The sequence below is a fragment of the Mesoplodon bidens genome (assembly GCF_964165515.1).
Source record: "Mesoplodon bidens genome assembly, chromosome: 11".
NCBI lineage: Eukaryota > Metazoa > Chordata > Mammalia > Artiodactyla > Ziphiidae > Mesoplodon > Mesoplodon bidens.
In genome coordinates this window covers 49,134,943-49,159,129 of record NC_138167.1, presented here as the reverse complement: position 1 = coordinate 49,159,129, position 24,187 = coordinate 49,134,943, and the positions used below count along the sequence as shown (strand labels likewise).

General features: G+C 42.4%; 1 protein-coding gene across 1 annotated transcript; it reads right to left on the bottom strand.

Annotated features, from left to right (window-relative positions):
- Nucleotides 1-20,781: 20,781 nt before the first annotated feature.
- AMIGO2 (adhesion molecule with Ig like domain 2) lies at nucleotides 20,782-23,835 on the bottom strand. Its single transcript, XM_081247909.1, has 2 exons — nucleotides 23,704-23,835; nucleotides 20,782-23,330 (listed from the first exon to the last, which is right to left on the bottom strand). Exon 2 carries the CDS (start codon nucleotides 23,265-23,267, stop codon nucleotides 21,702-21,704), a length of 1,566 nt encoding a protein of 521 aa, XP_081104035.1. The 5' UTR covers nucleotides 23,268-23,330; nucleotides 23,704-23,835; the 3' UTR covers nucleotides 20,782-21,701.
- Between the last annotated feature and the right edge of the window lie 352 nt (nucleotides 23,836-24,187).

Below are 24,187 nucleotides of genomic sequence, written 5' to 3'. Positions count from 1 at the left end.
TAAGATCCAGAAGAGAAATCATGGCTTAAAATTCTTATACTAAATCACACCCAGCGTGGGGCCCTGTGTGCTCAGAAATTCCTTACTCCTACTTAGTGCATTTCAATTTACAAGATATCTTCACAGATTTATGTCATTGTGGATTGCTGAAGTGGAGGACCACTATTTCTGACTTTATGGTATACAAATGTTTGCATAAGTTGCAGAAGGTTGAGCAAAGCAAATGTTTTCATTCCATGCAGTTCAGCCAGGCCCACGTAGATAGACCCTCTCTCTTTCACTACTAAAATAAACTCTGTTGGGTCATGCTGTATTTTTCTTTTATTACTGCTGGCATTTTATTTGAATGTGTGCATTGATACTCATAAGTAAGATGGCGGTTTCCCTTTTTTGTGTGCTATCTTTTCTCTATTTTGTATCAGGGTTATACTCGTTGGAAATGAATGACCCCAGATGGCAGAGCCCTGCACAGGAGTCCCCATCTCTGAGTCTCTGATTGGAGAGCAGCTGTCAGGGGGGCTGCCAGACCCCAATTTTATACTGGGAAGCCACAGAAATGTGGAGACTTTTGTTATAGCAGCAAGCACTGCTTTTCCCAACTCATACATCCTCCTCATCTCAGGTCCTGCCATCATCCTAGGTGACTTCTATGGCCACATGGATGACCTCCAAGCCTTAGCCTCACAGTTCTTCCTAACCTCATTAGCCTTCATGACCTCATTTCCTCTACTGCCATTTAGCTACAATCCTGAGCTTGTTATCCCCTAGAGCTACTATTCCTCAACAATTACAAATTCTAACAGACACTCCCTTCCACAACTTCCTTTCCTTGCACTATAGCTGCTGCCTTGCTCTTCAATACCCTCAAGAGCTCTTCTCCACTTTTCTGCCCTTCCTGCCTTCACCTTCCTTCCCTGACCACATGTATTAGCCTATTAGGGCAGCCATAACAAAAACTGTAGGCCAGGTGGCTTAAACAACAGAAATTTATTTTCTCACAGTTCTGAGGGCTGGAAGTCCAAGATCAAGGTTTTGGCTGATTCGGTTTCTGGTGAGAGCTCTCCTGGCTTGTGGACAGCCGCCTTCTCATGTGTCCTCACATGGCCTTTCCTAGATGTGTGTGCATGGAGAGACAGCTCTCTGGTGTTTTTTTTTTAATTTATTTATTTTTATTTTTGGCTGCGTTGGGTCTTCATTGCTGCATGCAGGCTTTCTCTAGTTGTGGCGAGTGGGGCTACTCTTTATTGCGGTGTGCAGGCTTCTCATTGTGGTGGCCTCTCTTGTTGCAGAGCATGGGCTCTAGGCACATAGGCTTAAGTAGTTGTGGCGCATGGGCTCAGTAGTTGTGGCTCTCAGGCTCTAGAGTGCAGGCTCAGTAGTTGTGGTGCACGGGCTTAGCTGCTCCTCGGCATGTGGGATCTTCCCAGACCAGGGCTCGAACCCGTGTTCCCTGCGTTGGCAAGTGGATTCTTAACCACTGCGCCACCAGGGAAGTCTGCTGGTGTCTCTTTCAATAAGGACACTAATCCTATCAGATAAGGGCCCCACACTTATGACTTCACCACACCTTAATTACTTTATCAGAGGCTCTGTCTCCAAATACAGCCACATGGGCATTAGGGCTTCAACATATGAGTTTGGAGGGAGGGGGCACAAACATTCAGGTCATAACACCACCTTGTTATCAATAATCCATAAGCTCAGTTACTCCCAAGCTAACTACCACCCTGAATTCCCTTGACCACTTGTCCTTCCATCCCACCAGTTTGGAGAAACTAAACATAGATCAATCCCAGGACCCACTTTCTCTGCTCCTACACCTAACCTTTTGGGGAAAAAAAAAAATCACACAAAAGTGTAGACATGTTGTTGTCTTCAACTTGAAAACCCTCTACATTTCCCTAGTTATATCTCTATCTTATTTTCCATGAAGGGGTCCAGAGTATGCCACTGGGGCATAAAAATTATTTTGAGCTGAAGGCATTTGAGAATCAGCAGATGCAGGAAGAGATTTTTTTCTGAACTCCCCTTATCTGCTTGAAAGCAGAGCCTCCCAAAAGAACTCAGTTGTCATAAATCCCTTTCCCAGGAGTTTCACAGTCAGACAAGTTTGACTCCTAGCACTGGAGAAGAGAAATTGGCACCAGGATAAGAGAACACCTAAGCAGGTATTGTCATAAAACTATCATATCTGCCATTTAGCCTCCTAAGGGCCCATTTATTTTCCTTAAAATTATTTGTTTTCCTTTCTCCTTCTCCCTTCCCTTATCAAGATGGTATATAAGCCCCCAATTCTAACCACCTCCCTAAGTCAGGTTTTTTTCTGGGAACTTCTTTGTATGTATGTGAATAAAAATCTGTGTTTTCTCTGTCTTTTGTCAGCTTTATTCACAGGACTCCATGAATGAACCTAAGAGGGTAGAGGAAGTTTTTCCTCCCTGGCACCCACAATGACTCTTTCAAATCTTCTCTACTTTCTTTAAGCTCCTCCCCAATCTGTCACTTCCCCTCACCCTCATCAAATGACCTCCTTTCCTATCTCACATAGAAATTGAGATCTTCAGGCAAATATTTCCTCAACTTCCTACCCAGTCCTCCAAATCTTCTGTTTTTTTCCTTCCCTCTTCATCGAATTGAATTGATGTCCCTTCTGTCCCCCTCATGCATTCATTGCCTCCCTCCCTCCCTTCCTTGCTTCCTGCTGTCTTACGCCTTTGCTTTGCTGTCTTTATGCCCTATCTTAGCTAGATCTTCAGTCTCTCCTCTACTGGCTTTTCTACTCCAGCATTTAAATATGCCCATGCCTTCTGAATTTCTTGATTCCAGCCCTCTCTTGATTCCACAATCCCCCTGCATAGCGCAGGCTCTATCTTTTGTTCTCCTTCCCTCACATCCAAATTTCTTGAAAGAGATGTCTGCACTTCCTTATTCCTTATGCATTCCTCAACCCACTGCCATATGCCTTCCTCCTCCGCTTTACTTCTGCCAAGGTCACCTGTTTCTAAATCCAGTGAACATTCACAGGCTTTCTCTTCCTTGATCTCTCTAATGTATTCGGCCCTGCTAGAAACACCTCCTTTTCCTCATCTGGCATCATTGATACCATCCTTCTCTGCTTTGGCTCTTGCTTCTTTGGCTCCTCCTTTTCTGGCTCCTATTCTTCCAACTACTCAGATATTTTCTCCTCGGTTCCATCCTCTTCTCTTCTCTTGCTAAATATTCTCTGATATGTTTCATCTACTCCCATGGCTTGAACTACTAACTAAATGTGGACTCATCACCGAAATCTAAATCTCTGTCTCAGCTCTTTCTTCTGAGCTTTAGGCATCTTCATTCATCTTTGTACCAGACATTTCTTCTGTAGCCCTACAGGCTACTCAAACTCAACCTGTCCAAAACAAAACTCATTTTCTTCTTCCTCATATATATCCCCCATCTTGGAGATTGGCACCATCCTTTACTGTACCACCCAAGCTATAAATCAGAAAGTAAATCTGATGCTCTCTTTGACCTTCCTCCATCTAATCAGGCATCAGTCTTGTCAATCCTAGCATCTTAACATCTCCCAACTATAGCCCCTCCTCCATCTCCATCACCATATCTCAGTTCAGGCCTTTATCATCTCTTCCTTGGATTATTCTTATAATCCCCTAACTAATCTGTCACTCCCTCCTCACTGCAGTCAGAAAGCTCTTTCTAAATTAAGCAAGGGAAGAAAAATTGTTTTCCCTCTACCCATCTTAGGTTCATATACTGCAAATTCGACTAACAAAAGCAGATTAATAAGAGAAAAACAAACAGAAGTGTATCAACATGGGCATCTTGCATACACATGGGAGTTCTCAGTAATGAGTAACTCAAAGGGGTGGTTAGAACTTGGGCTTATATAGCTTCTTAACAAAAGAACAATACGTTTTTAGAGAAGTCACAAGACAAAGGTAAAGGACTTCAGGTTTCTAAGGCAGCAAATTGTGGGAAGGTAAATATATGGGAGAACTAATAGAAGACAAGGGCTAGTTAATAAAGTTTGTTATATAGATTCCTCTGGTGCTGTCTCTGGGCTAATAAGAGTTAGAGTTGTCTCCAGTGATTTACTTTTGTCCTTCCTGGTAAAGAAGGGAGGGGGAAACACCTTTATAAATTTATGCTCTACTTTAGGTAAATAGGAGGAAAGTAGGGAGCTTTTTTGATATCTGCTTCTTCTCAATTGCCTTCAGCACAAAATAATCCTTACACCAAAGTGGCATTTTTGGGGTGGCATATTCTGCTACCCTTCAGTTACACATCTGTTCATATCACTGCAGTTGCTGAAATTCACAGATTGGCCTCATGGCTTTCAGAATAAGGTTGAAATGACTTGGGGTGGCACATAGGACCCTTCATGATCTGACTTCTGCCTACCTTTCTAGCTTCCCCTTTGCGGGGTTCCTACCTCTACCCATCCTCAACTATAGTTCTGGCAAAACCAAACTACTGGTACTGAATGTATCACATTCTCTCTAATCTCTCAGCGTTCACGCATGCTACTCCCTCCAACTGGACTGGAATCCCCTCCCTCCAACTCTGCTTCACCTTACAACTCATTCTCCAAGGATTGTTGTGGGGTATTATAGCCTGAGGAAAACTTTTCTGGACACTCAGTACTACCACCCTTCTTTGTTCTCCTATAATGCTTTGTGCATATCTTTATTATTACCCTTATGTGAGCTGGAAATGACTTGTCTGTCTAATTTCAATCAGTGAAATCCTAAAAATTGTGCCTCTTTAATCTCTCTAAAAACCTGTCCTACTTTTGCTACTGGGCCACTGTAAAGTTCTCTGTTGGTTTCCCTGTTTCCATTCCTCCCTTCTCCACACCCAACCCATCACAGCATCATTACCAGAAGGATCTTTTTCAGATGCAGATTGAATTAATATGCCTTCTCTGCTTCAAAGGGGTCTTTCAAGGAGGGCTTAAATCAGAAATGGTTCAGAAAATGTTACTTTCACATATGAATGAATGAAGTTAAAGATGGCTTCATAGAAGTGGGATTTTGATAAAACATTTTAGGATTAATAGACTATCAATCAGTGGAAAATACCAGGGAGAATATTCTAGGTGCCTCTTTAAGGACCCTGAATAGGCCAGATTTGAATGCATTGTCGAGAGAGAAGAATTGTGGAAATGAATACTGGAAAAATTGCCTGGAGACAATCTAAGGAGAATTTTGAGTGCAATCCTAAAGGGTTGCACCATTAAATGTGTTTTATGCAAGACAAAATTGGGTTCTGCATCTAATTTCCCTGCTTCAGACTGACACAGTTTAGGAAACTTAAATGGGTAGTGAAAGGAATTATTTTTAATTATCATTATTAGGTGACAGGTCATATTATTGATCCCAAAAGACTGACTGAAATTTCAATGTCATGGCAATGCCACCCCACTCTGGCAGAAAAGAAGCCAAGAGATGTGTTGGGAGGGAAAGAACTGAGGGGGCAGATCGAAATCATTTTACGAGCTGCAATTTGAATGTTCTGCTATGAAAATTACTGAGGTATAGACTGACCTAGGAAACATTGTTTAAAAGAAAACTATCAATTACTGTCACATTTAACCAAAGCCAGTGCCTGTTTCAAGGCTTAATTTTTTTAATGTGTATCAATGCTATTATAAGATAATCATATTCTTTTTTTTTTTTTTGCGGTACGCGGGCCTCTCACTGTTACAGCCTCTCCCGTTGCGGAGCACAGGCTCCGGACGCGCAGGCTCAGCGGCCATGGCTCACGGGCCCAGCTGCTCCGCGGCATGTGGGATCTTCCTGGACCGGGGCGTGAACCCATGTCCCCTGCGTCAGCAGGCGGACTCTAAACCACTGCGCCACCAGGGAAGTCCAAGATAATCATATTCTTATAAGAGAATCTAACCAATAAGATAGGAAAAATTAGGGGGGAATATGCCATTATTTAAAAAGAAAATAATATGCTACAAAAATTTTGTCTCCAGAGAATATAATAGGCTATTTAAGAGGATGCTCCACTGTAAAAGCTTGGTTATCAAATTCAGATGCTTCAGGGAAGGACTCTTCTTCTGTACCACAAAATAAATAGTTTGAATTAGGGAAAGGTTCCCCTCAATGTCTGAATCATCTTTGACTGGCTAATAATTAAGCCAGTGATTTTTAATTTTTAAAACTACTTTGAGACTGGGAAAGGTTGAATTAATGTAGATTCTGTTATTATTCTTAAATGCTTTTAAAACAATGAATTGAGAATAGCAATGTCTGGATTAGATTTCCAGACCTACAATGATTGAAGAACTTCCACTGCATTATGTCAGTTAAAAACAAACAAACAAACAAACAAAAAACTGAGTACAATGTGCTGATGAGCTACATGTTTTGTAAACCAAGTTTAAGTCATATAATTATTTCTCAGGAACATATTAAATATTAGCTATCATGATTTTGAATGCGGGTTGTGACAATATTGTGGGATATTTTATGACACTTAAAGGAATATTTAAGGCTAGTGAAAGGGAGGTCTGTTGAATGTAAGTATCTTCCTCCTGCCCTCTATTAGAAGGACATTTACTGATAAGGCAGCAGCCTTAGGAACAACATGAAAGGTGATCTCGACTGGTTACATACCATTTAAGAAAGACTGGTGGTCAGCCATAAAAAAAAATGAAATACACAATGCCATTTGCAGCAACATAGATGGACCTAGAGATTATCATACTAAGTGGACTAAGTCAGACAGAGAAAGACAAATACCATATGATATCACTTATACATGGAATCTAATGTATGACATAAATGAACTTATCCACAAAACAGAAACAGACTCGCAGACATAGAGAACAGACTTGTGGTTGCCAAGGGGAGGCGGTTGGGGGAGGGATGGATTGAGAGAGTTTGGGATTAGCAGATGCAAACTAGTATATATAGAATGGATAAACAATAAGTTCCTACTGTATAGCACAGGGAACTACATTAGATATCCTGTAATAAACTATAATGGAAAAGAATATGAAAAAGAATATATATATATGTGTGTGTAACTGAATCACTTTGCTGTATAGCAGAAACTAACACAACATTGTAAATCAACTATAGTTCGATAAAATAAATTTTAAAAAAAAGAAAGACTGGTGATTCAATGAGTTGAATTTAACGTTAGAAATTGAGCTGAATGATAAAACATAATGTGTTTTCAGACTATAAAGGCATATATTAGGAGAGTCTAAACGATGAGATTCTAAAGAATGTATTAGTCTAGGAGAGTAGTACTAAAGCTTTTCTAGACTAAAATTAAAATAATTATTATACAAGTGATTTAATTTAAAAAAGAAAGAAAGAAAACGACAAAAAAAGAGAGAGAAAAAGGAAGAGAGGGAGGGAGCAAGGGAGGAAGGAAGGAAAGAAGGAAGGACGGAAGTAAGGAAGGGAGGGACATGGGAAAAGAAGAGAAAATTTAAAGGAACTGACTTAATACTTGGTGCCAACTTCAGTGGGATTTTTTCCCATGAGAATAAAACCAAACATAAGACAATAAACATGCATAATATGTATGGACACAAATTTTGTTATCGCTGCCAAAATGATAATGCTGCTTCTATTTTCAGAAATATTTTTATTGGACACACTCAGTTGATTTTATCCAGCTGTCAGCGAATACTTTCTGGAAGTTGCCAGAAAGTGAATTGAATGTGAACATTTAAAACAATGAGTAAATAATCTTAATCCGTCCATGAGCATAAAGAAGGGCCTGTGGGCCAAATGGTCCATATCTGCTTTTTGGCACAGGTATCGAGGTGTTCCTAGACCTGGTTTGTGTAGGATGTGATTTCAGAATTGTTTTTCCAATGGAAAAGCTAGGTTTATGATGAATATCTTCAGTCTTAAAAGGTCTTCCTGGTGGCCCATAGTAGTATCTTTTCCTGAGATGGCTGCCTGGGACCGGAGAACGTCTGCTGCCTATGCTAGATGGATTCAGACAAGCTCAGGTAGGGATTTGGCCCTTGAGTTCACACTCAAAAGTTCCCCAATGCAATGATGAGCATTCTTAGTTCTTCTGTTACAAAGTAAAAATAATGGCGTGCCTAAGATGCCTGGGTACCCAGCAGCACGTGGCTTTTGTACCAACCCCTGGCGGAGGGAGGACCGTGAACCAGGCAGGAGCTTTGGCCAAGGGATGTGGAATCATATCCCTTCTCAGCTACCTGCTAGCTCTGTTAAGTAACCTCAAGCAAACTTGCCCATCTGAGAGCGGCTCTACTGATGCCTGCCTCACAGGGATGGCGCACTTCTGTGCAATTATGTCAGCAAGAATCTGTGTGCCAAGCGCACAGACCAGACACGGTGCCTAGAGCCGTCATTCTTTGAGACTCTGAGGTGCCGCTACTCAGACTTTGCTAATCGGCTGTTTTTTAAAATGAAGCTAAAAATGATAGAATCTTTACCTAACACCTAGGGATATCTGGATGCCTGCCTCTAACAAAAGTTACGCTAATACCAAATTCAGACTATTAATAATGAATCAAAAAGAGTGGGCTTTACCCTAGAAACCAATTAAAGTACAGCCAAGGGCTTTGAAACCAGACAAACTTGGGTTCGGATCTTAACTTCTTAATAGCCATGTGGCCTTGGGTAAGTAATTCATTTCTGTCCATTTCCTCCTACGTAAGATGGCTTCATGGTACTTACTTCAGTATGGCGTTGCCTAGATTAAATGAAACGATGTGTATGAGCACTGGCTCTGCCGTTGACTGGCTGGATGACCTTGGGCAAGTTTCTAAATCTCTGTGCTTCAGTTTGCGTGCAGGTCAGAGGCTTTCAGTCATCCCTAATTCAGAGGTTGTTGAGAGGATTACGTGGAAAACAATTAAAACAGGGGCTGCCACATGGTGAGTGCTCACTAAATGTTAGCCATTCATTTTTTCATCGTCACTTCTTTTTTTTAAATAAATTTATTAATTTTATTTATCTATTTTTGGCTGTGTTGGGTCTTCATTGCTGTGCATGGCCTTTCTCTAGGTGAGTGGGGGCTACGCTTTGTTGCGGTGTGCGGGCTTCTCATTGCAGTGGCTTCTCTTATTGTGGAGCACGGGCTCTAGGCGTGCGGGCTTCAGTAGTTGTGGCACACGGGCTCAGTAGTTGTGGCTTGCAGGCTCTAGAGCGCAGGCTCAGTAGTTGTGGCGCACTGGCTTAGCTGCTCTGCGGCATGTGGGATCTTCCTGGACCAAGGCTTGAACCCATGTCCTGTGCATTGGCAGGCGGATTCTTAACCACTGCCCCACCAGGGAAGCCGTCATCATCACTTCTTATTCATCAATGTTATTATAATAGCCAGAAATTAGGTTGATTAGATGACAATAGCACAGACTTGAAAAAAATGTTTTAATCATATAGAGTATAAAACGGCAAGAGGAGTAACCTCCTAAAAGCAGTATGCAGATTCTTGCTCTCTTGAGTTTAGCCTTACACAGACTCTCAGTGGAACGGAAAGAGGGGTCCAGGTGGAGGAGAGGGGCAGTAGCTGTTTTGGAAAACATTGAGAGAGGAGAGGACCACTCTACAGGGTCGAACCACCCATAAGCCACCAAGGCTGGCCCGGCTGCCATCTTTTTTTTTTTTTTTTTTTTTGCAGTACGCAGTCCTCTCACTGCTGTGGCCTCTCCTGTTGCGGAGTGCAGGCTCAGCTGCCATGGCTCACGGGCCCAGCCGCTCCGCGGCATGTGGGATCCTCCCAGACCGGGACACGAACCCGCATCCCCTGCATCGGCAGGTGGACCCTCAACCACTGTGCCACCAGGGAAGCCCTGCTGCCATCTTTGAGCATCACCCAACATCTTGCATTTCACTGTTCACCAAGCACCTCCCATCAGACACTTGACCCTCACCTGAAGTATGTGGATATTCTGAGTGGCCAACCGTCATGTTACACACCCCACCCTTTTCAGGTTTTCCCTTTTGCCTGGTGTTCTCTGTGGTAATGTAACTTTTTCCTCATACCAGGAGCTAATTCAGAAAATATGTTGCCATGGAAGTTGCTGGAAGTTTCCATGTATTGACAAGGAAAAGAGTTAATTGACCTGTCGCACCACACCACCTCCCCAGAGCTCATCTTTAACTGCACTCAAGAGTCACTGAGTAAACACAGCATCTCTGCTGTGTGGCCTCTAAAGCAGGCAGGATGCCTCTTGATGGAACTAGATTTAAAAAAAAAACAAAAAAACCCCACCTGCTCCAAAGATAGGAGACAGCTTATTAAAGCTGTGTCAGGCTTACTGCCTGATACCTTTTAAGCCCAGTCTGATTCTTTTCAGGCCCTTGACACATGCTAATTGGCATCACTCACTCAGCAGATGCTGAGAGGAGACTGGCTCGCTTCCTGCTTCTCCTGTACCCAGCGGGACATCTTTCTGTAAACACCAAACCGGATGCCTTAAATAATGAGAAAATATGTGAAATGGGACTTAGATGTATTTAGACCGTTTATTCATCACTGAATGTGGCCAAGGCCTTGCACTTTTTGGGGGGCTGAAGAAGAGTGTCACAAACTGTGGGACAAAGTAGAAAATGTGACACGTGGAAACCAACTGTTGTCAGCACTATTTGCCCATTGTGGCCTTTCCTCACCTCAGTGGGCAGCCTCACAGCTCCTTACTGAGTGTGTTTCACTCACTGGATAAATATTTATTTGCAGATATTTATTTCTACTGTTCTTGGCGCTGGGAACACAACACACACACACACACACACACACACACACAAACCTGCTAAAAATTCTTGCCCTCGTGGAACTCCACAGTAACATTCAAAATACATGGGACGTCCGCTGGCAATGAATTTGATGCAGAAAGATAAAACAGGAAAAGGGGAGAGGGAAAGTGGGCTTGGGGTGGGATATCCAATTTTAAATAAATTGGTCAGAGGCCTCGCTGAGGCAACACTTGAGCAAAGACCTGAAGGAGGCAAAGCCAGTCAGGCAGGAATCGGGAAAAGAATTCCAAGCACCAAGTGGTAGTGTGCCTGGTGAGCACAGAGGCTGACGGGTGGGCGCAGAATGAGGGGGGATGGGCCGCGGCAATGAGGCCAGAGAACTGGCAGGGGGCGGGGAAGGGTTGAAGACCATTATGAGGACCCAACCGTGGCTTTACAGTCACCTGTGGAACTTCTAAAACCAAGTGATGGTTGGATTGAGCCGAGGCCTGGGAGTGTTTTTTTTTTTTTTTTTAGCGGTACGCAGGCCTCTCACTGCTGTGGCCTCTCCCGTTGCGGAGCACAGGCTCAGGACGCGCAGGCTCAGGGGCCATGGCTCACGGGCCCAGCCGCTCCGCCCCATATGGAATCCTCCCGGACCGGGGCATGAACCCATGTCCCCTGCATCGGCAGGCGGACTCTCAACCACTGGGAGTGGTTTTGAAGTCTCCACTGGCGCCTCCCGGGAGTAGTCAAGGGTTGAGACACACTGATTCCAGAGGAAGGACATGAGCTAGCTTACGCTTCAGATGGATCATGGTGGCTGTAGTTTTAAGAACAGGCTGTAGGAGGACAAGGGTGGAAGCAGGGAGACCAGCAAGGCTACAGCCCTGCTAATAGCTAATTCAGTGAGGGGTGCTGGGGGCTTGGATGGGGATGGAAAGGAGGTGGTGAGAAGAGGTCAGATGCCTCCAGCTAACTTTGAAGGTAAAGCCACGGGAACTTCCCCACTGGTGGAATGGATATAGGGTATGAGAGCAAAAAGGAGTCAGACTTGACACCAAGCTTGGGGGCTGAGCAGTTGGAAGGATGGGGTTGCCATTTGACTGAGATGAGAAAGACCATGGGAAGAACCACGTTTATTCAACAACCCAGAAGGCATTTCTAGGTCAAATATAAACACGTTGCATGGAACTGCCCATAGATAGTGAAGTACTCTGCGCCTGGCACTTTCCAGGGGTCAAGAATGCCTTTAAGAGGGACAGGGTGGGGTGGGGCTGGAGGGCGAGTTTCTATAGCCAAGTATGGTTAAGGTAGTTTGATAGCAAATAATAAACACGTGTTCCAAGCATTTTCCAAAAATAAACTGAGGAGATAAATACATAGCCAGGAAAAACTTCCCATAAATGTCTCTGCCTCCATCTCCTCTAAATCTTTAGGACCCTGTGGGAAAAGGCTTTGTTGCCTTGCAGGAATCCTGGCAATGGCCCTAAATTCAAGAGATGTAAGGGATGCTTGCTGCCTCTCCCTTCTCCCCAAGTGTGCGGTACTGAAAACCGAACAGAATTAGAGACTACTCTGAGTGACAAATAGCAGGGGAGTTAGTCAGCCACCTCATCATGATAAGCAGGCAATCCTTAAAGGGCGATGCCTGAGTCCAGGTCCTCAGGGAAATCTCAGACCCTTTACAGGGCTGCATATAATCTCATTTTCCAAAACCCTGTCAAATGCCTAAGATGCTTAACCAATTAAACGAGAAAAAAAATGTGATCACATTTTTTTTAACAATCAATAACAATCAACATGTGATTTGATTTGTCATTCAAATCACTTCATACCATATAGCTAATGAAGTCCTATTTAAGGTCCTTATTCAAATTACATATTATGATTAATGATATAATTTTTTTAATTGAATCCTTACGTGAATAAGATTTATTAACACAAATATTTCCTGACAAACTTGGCCCGGGATCAAGAATGACATTTCCTCTGGGTTTTAGGAAAGAGTCAAAGTTATTATAAATGGTTGCTTAGGGGAGATACAGCTATTTTCTCCACTTATTTGAAGTAGGTCAGATTGAGAGCTCACGGCTTCCCTAAGGTTGTAATTAAGTATGAATACTAAAAAACTGAAAACAAATAAAAAATAAACAGCCTTCTTAGGCTTTCACATCACAGGCCTTTCATTAAGTCTGTACCTCAGGCAAGGTCCTTTTCTTTGGAAAAAAGAATACAGTTAAAAAAAAAAACAGATTAAAGAAAACCAAAACAAACAAACAAACAAAACTCCCCGTGCCATAGCTCTTGAAGTCTAGACTTCTAGAAAGATTCACTCAAGCATGAATGCTTTGGAGAAGTATTTAAGCAGGCAGAGTTGAGGCAAAAATGCACACAAATGCTCAATAAGCAGCCTGAACTGTTGTAATTCAATCCTGCAGGTCAGTCACATCTTTCTGTCTCTTGCCACCCAAATCATTTACTCTTATAAAACTGGCTTAGTCAAATCAATATCTAGGCTAGCAATGTAAATTTAATTACAGTGAGGCTTGGATAAACATTAGCTCCGAGATATTTCTTGGTCTATAGAGTGATAACTGAATTAAGTAGCATTATTTCATCATTACCGTACTAAGCCCACATTGTTACACAAGAGAAGCTAATATTTCTAACTCTTTAGCTTGCAAAATGTGCTATAAGCCTTTACATGAGCCAATTTACTATGCATCCTCCTTGAAGAGCTATGAAATAGGACCACATGGCAGCTACATTTTCAGCAAGGGTGGAGTGCGGAATGAGAAGGGTTCACGCTGGGCCGCATCCAGAGGACCAAGTGATCAACCTACCGAAGGGGGCCCACTGCAAGGTAGTTCCGAGGGCACCAATGCTGTGTGTCCTACAGCCGCTCTGGTTGAATCCCCAGGGCCCCAGAGTACGTTCACAATCCTGCCTTCCATCCTGTCTGCATGTCCAGCTGTGGAAAACAAACCAGACCTCTCCAAACACAGAGGCCTCCTTGAAGCCTCCACTCAGGCATCCTTTCTTCAGGAAAACTTCCCTGACCTCCCTGTCTTTGGGCACTTCTCTAGCAGCGCACTTGCCTCATTAAAGCTGTGTTTCTGCCTCTCTTCAAACACTGGGAGCAGCTGGATCGTTGTTGATCTCTGGGTCGAGCTCAGGGACAGGCACATATTAGGTATTCAATACTGTGTGTTGAATGAATGAATGAATATAATTGAAAAGTTGATATGCAAACACCTACTATGGGCTAGGTGCTGGATAAAGGGATAGAAGACATCTCCCCAAGTAGCTGAGGATCTGGTCAGGAAGATGAGGAATGTGAATAGAGACAGAACGATAAAAGCCAGCATTGCTTAAGGGCCAAAGCAGCGAGCTGCCAAGGGGAGGGGGAACCACTGCGGGACAGGGCACAGAGTCTTGAAAGAAGAGCCAGACCACTGGAGGAAAGGTCTCCTGAAGCCAGATAAGCAGAGGACAAAGGGGACATGATGAGCAAAGCCCTCTTATGGAGCTGGAAAGTATTACAGTTTAGTATATTACAGTACAGACATTAAGAGGCTGGGTTCTGGATGGATCCAGACAAAACCGGATTCAAATCCTGACTCTTTTACTCTATGTTCTTTAGACAAATCATTTTTAAGCTTCAATTCTCCCACTGTGAAATGGATGTAAAAATACCTTCCTCATAGGTATGGGACAAAATATGTAAAGTCCTTATCATGGAGCTTACAGATAAAAATGTTATTTTTTCTGTGCTTATAATTTTATTGGAGTATAGTTGATTTAAAATGTTGTGTTAGTTTCTGCTGTACAGCAAAGTGAATCAGTTATACATATACAAATATCTACTCTTTTTTAGATTCTTTTCCCATATAGGTCATTACGGAGTATTGAGAAAAGTTCCCTTTGTCATTGTTATTATTCTCATTCCTCGGGACATGGCTAGGACATTCAGAAGTCTTCATTCTAACTGTGATGGACATGAAGTTTGGGGCTGTGAGTGTAGATAAAGGACCAGTGTGAAATATTAAGGTCTCTTTCTCCTCTAGATTTGATCATAAATGATAATAAATGAGCAGTCAAATTTTAAACAGAGGGGCTTCCCTGGTGGCGCAGTGGTTGAGAGTCTGCCTGCCGATGCTGGGGACACGTGTTCGTGCCCCGGTCTGGGAAGATCCCACATGCCGCGGAGCGGCTGGGCCCGTGAGCCATGGCTGCTGAGCCTGCGCGTCCGGAGCCTGTGCTCCGCGGCGGGAGGGGCCACGGCGGTGAGAGGCCAGCGTACCACAAAATAAATAAATAAATAAATAAAATAATAATAATAATAATTTTAAATAGAGTCCCTGACATTCATTTTAGAGCACTATTAACTAAGTTTGCACCACCTCGTTACAATATTGTCTTTCTGAGGTAAGGATCCCAGCTAATGTAACATTCAGAGCATCCATGGGTTGGCTATTTAGTGTTCAAGCCTGTGTCACATTAGCCCAACAGGGTAAAGCAAGGTCTCTGCTAATTATCTGCCTTTTCTCATCTCTTATTTGCCAGGTTAGTCACCAGTAGACAAATCAACTCTTACTCTTGGTTTCAGTATTTTTTGTTTCACCTCTCAGTTGTACTGTAATCTCCTTTAAGGGGAAAGAATAGTTATTATACATCATTTACGGCCTCCACACTACGTAGAAATGCTTAATAATCTTCTGGTTACCACTGGCCACTCATCACCAAGGGTTTGACCCTTGATCTTATAATACTCAACTCCACGATGCCAAGATCCTAGTGCATAGTTGTTAGTGTAACTGACACCATCTTGGACCCTTACAATTTCTCCTGTCCTTCCGCTGACCCTACCCAGGACTGTACTGTGCAGTAAATCACTTCTCTGTCCTCAAGGGCTTTGTAGTTAAAAGATATTGTTTAATAATCATTAGGACCAGGTGGCCTCTATGCTCTGTTAGTCCCCAAACAATGATGGAAAACTTCACTGACGTATTCCTGGCGCCCAGGAGACTAGTTACCCATTCATGAATCTTGACTTAGGAATGCATGTCCTGTTTCCAAGCACCTACCCCCTTACCCTAGGTTAACTACAAAATTGCCTCAATGGCCCCTCAGTGGTACGGAGTATGGCTGCAAATGCTTCTGAATGGTTATTCGCCGGATCCCAATCCCACCCTGTAAGTTACCCTATAATTGACTTATCCATTGATTATATGCAGCTGCCTGCCTCATTTTTCAGTCTCAAGGTGCCTTCTCAGTTCGTGGGCACTTTTCGTTCCCTCCGTCCTATAGACACTTAATATATACACATATTCTGAGTATGATGTTTGATACTCTGCTGATATATTACCTAATAGAGAAGTTTAATCAGGTAAGCTGATGATGCTACCTTATGCAATAATTTTATTATTTTGAGAAATCTAATTTGAAAATTAGCTGAAAAAATCCCCCACTGGGTCTGAATTGCCTCCTCCATTCTTCTAGGCATTTAAAGCAAAGTTTCAGATGCCCCCTCCAATAGGATTATTTTTTCCTGTAAATTGGGGTCATTTTTAATTTTAAAAAATTGAACTCAATCACTTATTCATTTAAAAATCTTAAATATGTCGCTTATAATGATAAAGCAGATAATCGCTTTGCATATTAAGCAGTTTCATGTGTGAAGTGCAAACAGACTGAAAAGAGCCAGCAGACTAAGGAGGCTTTGTCTATTAAACCAAATCTTCTTAGGTAGATTTCTAATTTTGCTACTTGTGACTCATTGTGTTTTAAGGGAAAAAATAATAATAATTTCCATCTTTATTATGTTTGAACGACTTATGATCCCCCGACCCTTCATTCCTCTTCTCCCAGATTGGCTGTGAGCACTAATTACATTTATGAGTTTACTTATGGCCCATGCTTTACATAGTTATTCTGTTGGTAGAACATCCCTAAGGGTTCTGTGCAGAGATATTTTTTAAATGATTCTCATGATAAAAATGACTTATTAGCTGAGTCACCTGGGAAAATTATTTATCCCTTTTAAGCCTCTTTTTCCTATCTGTAACAGTGGGGAGGGTTTAATATTTCCCATTTCAGGGCTTCTGTAATGAGGAATAATAAACCCCAATTCTCACACTTAATAAATTAAAGCCACTATAAATTCCATATGTATGTATATATGATATATACACACACATACATCTATATATCTATATCTATAGATATATCTATCTATCTATCTATCTATCTATATGTATATATCACCTCTTACAATTTATAAAAGGATCTGTGTTTCCATACTGTTTACTCTGATCCTCACTGTAAAAGGATTCCCCCTCTGGAATCTATTCACAAATAACAATGGTCCTGTAAGCAGTCCTCTCAATTAGTCAAAAGGTTATTATAGGAGTTTTTGTTTCTACATTTTATATGTTACTAACAAATAATACTTGCAAGGGTGAACTACCATCATCTTTCCATACTAACTTTCATATTATAAAAAATAAAAAATATGGATTTGGGGCTGGCTCTTGGGCAAAGAGGGATGAGAAAACCGTGAAAAGAATTTCACTGCTCTCTTTTAAAAATATTATTCTAATATATTGAAAAAACAAAGAAGTTTGTTCTCTGTAGCTGAAATCTGCACTCATATCTTTGGAATATGCCTTCACTTTACTATGATCTAATCAAATTTGAAAGCCCCAAAGCTTTCAAAGCTTTCTGCTGTTGCTGCTTTCAAGCCAAAAAATAGTTTTAAAAAATGAAAGAATCAGAGATGTAGTCATCTCAAAGTAATTATTCTGTATTTCATAATTTAGAAAAATAGAAATCATAAATTATAGCCAACAATTTACTCTAGAGTTTATTTAGTATCAGAGAATCACTCTTTCATTTTCCCAACATATTAGAATTTTTTTAAGTGAGCGCTAAAATTCTTTTTATTAATAAATCCATTAGCAAGTAATAATAATGTATTTTGACAGAGCCCCAAACACAAAATTTGCTACAGCCCCACTTTTTTTGGCTGTGCTTCAACAAAATAAGCAGAAGCATAAGTATTTGGAAATTTCAAAAAAATATATGATATTCAGGCCTTACCTCAGGTGGCCTAAACCAGAACCTCTGGTTGGGGAATGTATAGAGGGTACCTGCTGGATACGCTTGTTTATCTAACTTTCCCGTGATCCCACGGAGAAGCCTGGGTTTAGACCTATTGTTAGACCACTTGGTAAACCAGATGACACTAAAAGGTCATCAAGCAGCAGTCATGGCAAAGAAAAGCCAGCAATACTGCAGGGTGTTTAGGCTATATCCTCTTTTAACAGGGCTTAGCAGGATGATCCAAATCAGACGTCTTTTTAGAATCTGGACTGTGTGTCTTCTTGTCCCTCTTATGTTTCCACCCCCATAAGTTTCACCTATGTCCCTTCTGATTAACATTTCAGAAAAATGTTTATTTAGAAAAATGAAAAAACAACATGTTTTCTGGGCAAATAATTCAAGCAATCAGAGCTAAAAAGTTTTTTTTAATATTTAAATCTCTCTAGGCCAAACGGTGAGGATTCATGAAGAAGTTAACTATAAATTAATGTTTTAGGCCATTAGTTCAGATTATAAGTCTTCAAAGTGTATTTTAAAAATGTAACTCATGATTAACTAGACAGTGTGTTATCATGAACCTAATATCTTCTAGTTATAGTGAAAAAATATTGTAAGCCCAGGGAAATTTCACATCAATGATCTTTGCTTGATTTTTCCCATGAGTATCCACCTCTCTCACAACTGTGTAATAAAAAATACTAAGTACCTTAAAAGAATAACCCAGTTACATAAATCCAGATTATTACTTAGAAGGAAAATTATATAAAAGTTTTGAGTGGAACAAATTTATAAAGTACAAATTAGTTCTGTTCCTATATTTAAAATACATGTGATCAGGCAACTACCAAAAAAAAAAATAGGTACACGTAAGAACCTAAAATTCTACATCGTAACAGTCAGTTCTATGCTTTACATCACCGCGCCTTCCTATTCCTGTCCAAAACAAAGCTTTGCTTTGCAGCATTCAGGATTTTTGTTTGTTTTCTTTTTTATTATTTTTATTTTTATTGAAATATAGTTGATTTACAATGTTGTGTTACGTTTCACATGTACAGCAAAGTGATTCCGTTTTTTATATATATATGTTTTGTTTTGGTTGTAAGTACGTTAGTTTTGATCTCAGCTCAGCCCATCCTTTAACCAAGCATCTGGATTAGGACCAGCCAAGATCAGGCTCTCCAAACTCCCCACTCTAGCACTGTCCATGTCCCCTTGCCAAAGGCAGCATGCGTTTCCTAGAAGCAAGGGTTTGAGGGCTGAAGGACCCTAGAGAAAAGGTTGAATTCAGAGATCCTCTGCAAACTCCCTGCCAGCCAGGCTCTTTCACACTCAGCATTGGGGTCATCACGGCCCCTGGAGGCAGCCCCTCCCCTTGCTGGAGAGTGTCAGTGGTTCCCTTGTGTCCAGACTCTCTCGTGACCTTGAACAAATCACAGCATCTCTGAGTCTGAGATTCTCCAAATATGAACGATGAAAGGAGTGATGATTTCAAAGGTCACACAGATCACAGAATTCTTCCTAATTACTTAAGTGGCAGGAACTGGAATAAAATGTTTTCCTATAGGGACTTCCCTGGTGGTGCAGTGGTGAAGACCCCAGGCTCCCAATGCATGGGGAACGGGTTTGATCCCTGGTCAGGGAACTAATAAGATCTCGCAAACCGCACAGTGTGGCAAAAAAAAAAAAAAAAATTAAATTAAATTTTAAAAAAAAGTTTTCCTGTAATATCTGTGGGACTGATGACTGATGGATCTTATCTAACCGGTGAGGTCTGTGTTTAAAAGGCAGAGGCAGGGACTTCCCTGGCGGTCCAGTGGTTAAGATTTCGCCTTCCAATGCAAGGGGTGCGGGTTCGATCCTTGGTCAGGGAGCTAAGATCCCACATGCCTCGGGGCCAAAAACCAAAACATAAAACAGAAGCAGTATTATACCAAGTTCAATAAAGACTTTAAAAATGGTCCACCTCAAAAAAAAAAAAAATAACAACGGGCAATAAAGAATTGTCAACGCGACTGAGCAGTGGCTAACATCCTATTCCCTCCTCACACATCACCCACTCCTTAACCCCCAGCTGACCAGCGTCTGCCACTGGGAGCCTGGCTTGGCACTTATCAAGCTGTCACCAAGTACCCAGTTCCCCCAAAACCTCCATTGCCAAAGTCAGTCTTCCCTCCTCATCTGGTTCTCCAGTTCTCCAAATATGTTACTGTTGCCTACTTCCATCTTTTAAAAATTCTCTTCTCTTGGCCCCAGGGACAACACATCCCTGATTCATTCTCCTATGCCATTTTCTGACCTCTCTTTTGTCTCATTCTTTGGCTCCTTCTCCGTCCCCATCGTTAAAAATAACCACTTTCTGACCCTCTTATCTTCGCCAGGAAGAATCCCAAAACTGAGCTCTCCTCGAAACCCTGTCACTAACTCACTGTGTGGTCTCGGACAACCCACAACCCTCTCTGGGTTTCATTTATCCCTGAGAAAGGAAAGGAGCTGGACTTGATGATCCAAAATCATAGTCCCTCGGAGCTAGGCAGTGCTACGCTAGTCTGTCCTAATCCCATTCCTGTCCTCCATCAGCATATGGTACATTTTCAGAAAGCCAGTCCAAGGCTGTAATGGAGCTAAGACCACCAGGAAGTCATCAATTCCAGGGTAGAAGAAACCTTAGACATCACCTAGTCTGAAATCTTCATTTCATAGCTGAGGAAACCTAGGTCAAGAGTGGGTACTCGATTACCTCACAGCAGGGATGGGAATGAGGAGGAGGTCTCCGGGGCTCTCACATGTTCCAAAATCAGAGCTTAAATATCTTCCAGACCTGGTTGAAATGTATAATGGTATCAGAGTAAAATGTGATATAGAAGGTATAAACTGGGTAGGACACTTTAGAGCCTTTTTCCCTCTTAAAAAAAAATAAACTCTGTACTGTAACTCTAAGAGATTTGGAGAGGTATTTGCTATAGAGGGTTAACACAAAAGTAGCAAAATCAGATCACATAAAACATCTTAGATGTATATTTTTAAATAAGCAAATAAAATAGAACATCAAGTCGCAGAACACATATATTTACAATAATTCAAATGTCCAAAGCACAATACAGTGGTATCTCTTTAACAGTTCATATAATTTAAGACATACATTCACACAAGCATATGAACAAATACTAGTCTCCTAGACCAAAGGTTGAAGAAGTTACTCAGACGTTTTGGCACTGACACCTACATATTTATGGCAACAAATAATGATGGCTTTAAATTTTCAGTAAGATCTTTTGCACAAAGATAGGAAATGTACAGAATGGGAAGAAGACAGTCAAACAAATGTACTTTTACAGTACTATTTATCTAATACCATATGGGATGCGGCACTGCTTAGTAAATTTGATCAGGATAGTCTGTTTACTCTGGTCTACAATGATGACATGAACCGAATTATTCCCAAATCTAACTTTACTTTGTGCTTTATAAATAATTGCTGCTTGGTTCTTCCTTCTACATCTTTTAAAAATGAACACAACACTTTTCTTTAACATAACTCAACTTTGGTCCCAATAAGTTAGTAAAATCTCTTTTTTAAGAATACTAATACTTGGAACTTATTTTTTCTTTCAAGAATCCTGAGTGAAAGGACAGTGTCAGTTATATCACCTCCAGGCCAGCTTTGAAATTATCAGTGGTGCTAAAGACTAAGATATTATCTAGAACTTAAACTGAAAAACAACCCCATCTTTCTCTGGCACGAACCTAAGTGCTTTAGCACATTTCCTATTAACCAGGGAAAGAGACCCTTTGGTTGTATTTCAGAAAAACAAAACCACCCCATTTCTGTCCTGCTGTTTATTTCTGCAGACCACACACAAAGCTGAATATGAAGAGATTCAATCACTACATCATCAAAATACAGGCACAAAATTAAGTGGACGCCACAAAGGGTGTGTCTGAAAACACTGAATTGACTGAATCTGAGTCAGATTTCACCCTCGTGGACTTTAAGATGCCCTCAGCTATGACCGTTTCACTGGGAAAGAGCCTGACTTTCCCATTCTGCCCTGTTGCAGTATCCTTCAGGGGTTCCAAAAACACCACTCTTTTCCCAGCCCCTGCCTTCCGTTCATCGGCGGGGGCATCGCTTTCAGGGCCAGGAGTGAGAATAGATGCATGGGCATTGCTTTGGTTTAGCATATTTCTTCGTCTCTTGGGTTTACATTTGCAGGGACACGGTGTCAGATAGAGGTACAGAAGTACCAAAACAATGCTGGCCACACAGGCTGCAAGAGTGGTAAAAGCTGTGTTAAATGCCTCGTGAGCATGGGATCTGTTTACGGTGAAATTGCTCACGTTTATTGTGATATCCACAGTTTCATTTAACAGACGTTGCCGATTCATTGCAACACAGGAATACACTCCAGCATCCTCAAAACGAGGACTTTCTATAACCAGACTTCCATTGGGAAATATGTGAAAGTTTTCTATCTCTTTATCGGGCTCCAGCACTCTGTTATCTGGACCGACCCACATGAAATCGGTATTCACGTTACCAGTCTTGCTATCACAGTGGACAATCAGCCTTTCCCCCACTTGAGCCTCATGAATAAAGCCAAGGGCACGGAAGGAACCATTGATGATACTGTCAGAGCAGTTCATAAAGCTATCCTGGAGCAGAAGCACCTGATGGAAGTGCCTAGCGTCAGACCACAAGCGACAGGTATAATCATTCTTAAAATCCATCACTGAGCTGAAGTGCCTACGATACCAAAAGATCAGCAACGAGTAAAGGGAACAGTCACAGACAAATGGGTTTCCATGAAGGTAGATGCCTCTCAGCTGCTTTCCTGGCACTAAATTTATATGATGCATCGGCAGGGAGGGGATCCGGTTATAAGAAACATCTAGAAACATCAGTTCTGCCAGCTTGAACCTTCCAACGTACAAATCCATGGGAAACTGCGTGAGAAAGTTTCCACTTAAGTAGAGTTTTTGCAGTTGGGAGAGCCCTCCAAACGCTGAAGGGTCGAGATAGGATATGTGATTGTTGTAAAGCAGGAGCACTTCCAGAACCTTCAACTCCTGGAACACTGCACTTTTCACAGTCTTCAGCTTGTTGGATGATAAGTCAAGACACTGCAGATTTGGAGTGGTGGCAAAACTGTCCATAGAAATGCTCGTGATGTTGTTATGCCGAATAATGAGGGTGTTCAGCTTTACAAACGATACCGGAATCCACTCAGAATCCAGAAGCCCAATTCTGTTATAACTCAGATCCAGTCTCTTGATCAGTCTGAAAAGGTTCCCAGGCACCTTGGACAGGTTTTTGTTGGTGCAGCTGACGATGTCAGTGGCACAGATGCAAGCGGTGGGGCACACCCCGGAGGCCCCACGGCTCGCAGTCACCGTGATCACCAACAAACACAGCAGTTCCCTGCAGCCCGGTCTGACAACTCCAGGCAGGGTGGGCAGTGCGTGTAAACGTAAAGACATTATGGTCGCCTCTAAGGCTCTTCCAGGCGCCTTTTCCACCAGCTCAGCCTGCCACCAGTGAACCTGGTAAACAATCAATATTTAAAGAGGGGTAAAAAAGCAAAGTTAACTAGCACTAGTTAGCCCTTAAGAGTAATATCTGGCTTTCTTTCCAATAACTTTTGACATGGAGGTTTTTTTTATTTTCACACTGGGGAGCCTATGTGTCTTTTTTACTGTTGGATGCAATTTTTCCTGGGTTACTCCTGCTTACAGACATTTACAGTCCCATTCTATCAACACAACCGTCTCAATATCAGAAACTCAATTGTTTTTTAAGGTGCATCCTGCGTTGTTTTTTTTAACTCTCTCCAAGAGTCACAAAAATATACAAACGCATCGTATAAACAATTACACGGAAATACTTAGCAAGCCACCCGTCCAGAAAGCAACTCACGGAGCTGGGAAGCCTCACAGGTTCCGGGGAAAGGCCGCCGACGGTGGTGTCTTCTGCAGGTCTGTGCGTCTGTCTGTCTGTCACTCCGGCATCTTACGAGTTCCTTTCCCTTTAGCTCCCGGCGGGCGGCAGCCTCTCGCTGGCTCGCAACTTTGGGGAGTTTCAGGCAGCCGCAGCGGCGGCAGCAACCCCGGGCGCAAGAAACGTCTCGGCCGGCTGCGGTTGCTTCTCCCCGGCTCTCTTCATTGCTCTGCTGAAGGTACCGCCTGGGCGCTCTGGCCGTCGCGTGCCCGCGCGCGGGGCGCCTTGCTCCCGGAGCCTGGTCCGAGGGGCGGAGGCGCGGGGAGCGGGTTGGACCCGGCCCCGCCTCTCCGCGCACGGGAGGCTGCAGGGGCCGGGTTCCCGGGCGGCGCCGGCCGGGTTTTATCCCCGCGCGCCCGGGGTCGGGTGCGGGGCGGGGAGACCGGTCCCGCCCCAGCACGTC

What these genes read in the sequence shown, in the direction of transcription:
- AMIGO2 (XM_081247909.1), bottom strand. Translation starts at nt 23,267, where the DNA reads ATGTCTTTACGTTTACACGCACTGCCCACCCTGCCTGGAGTTGTCAGA.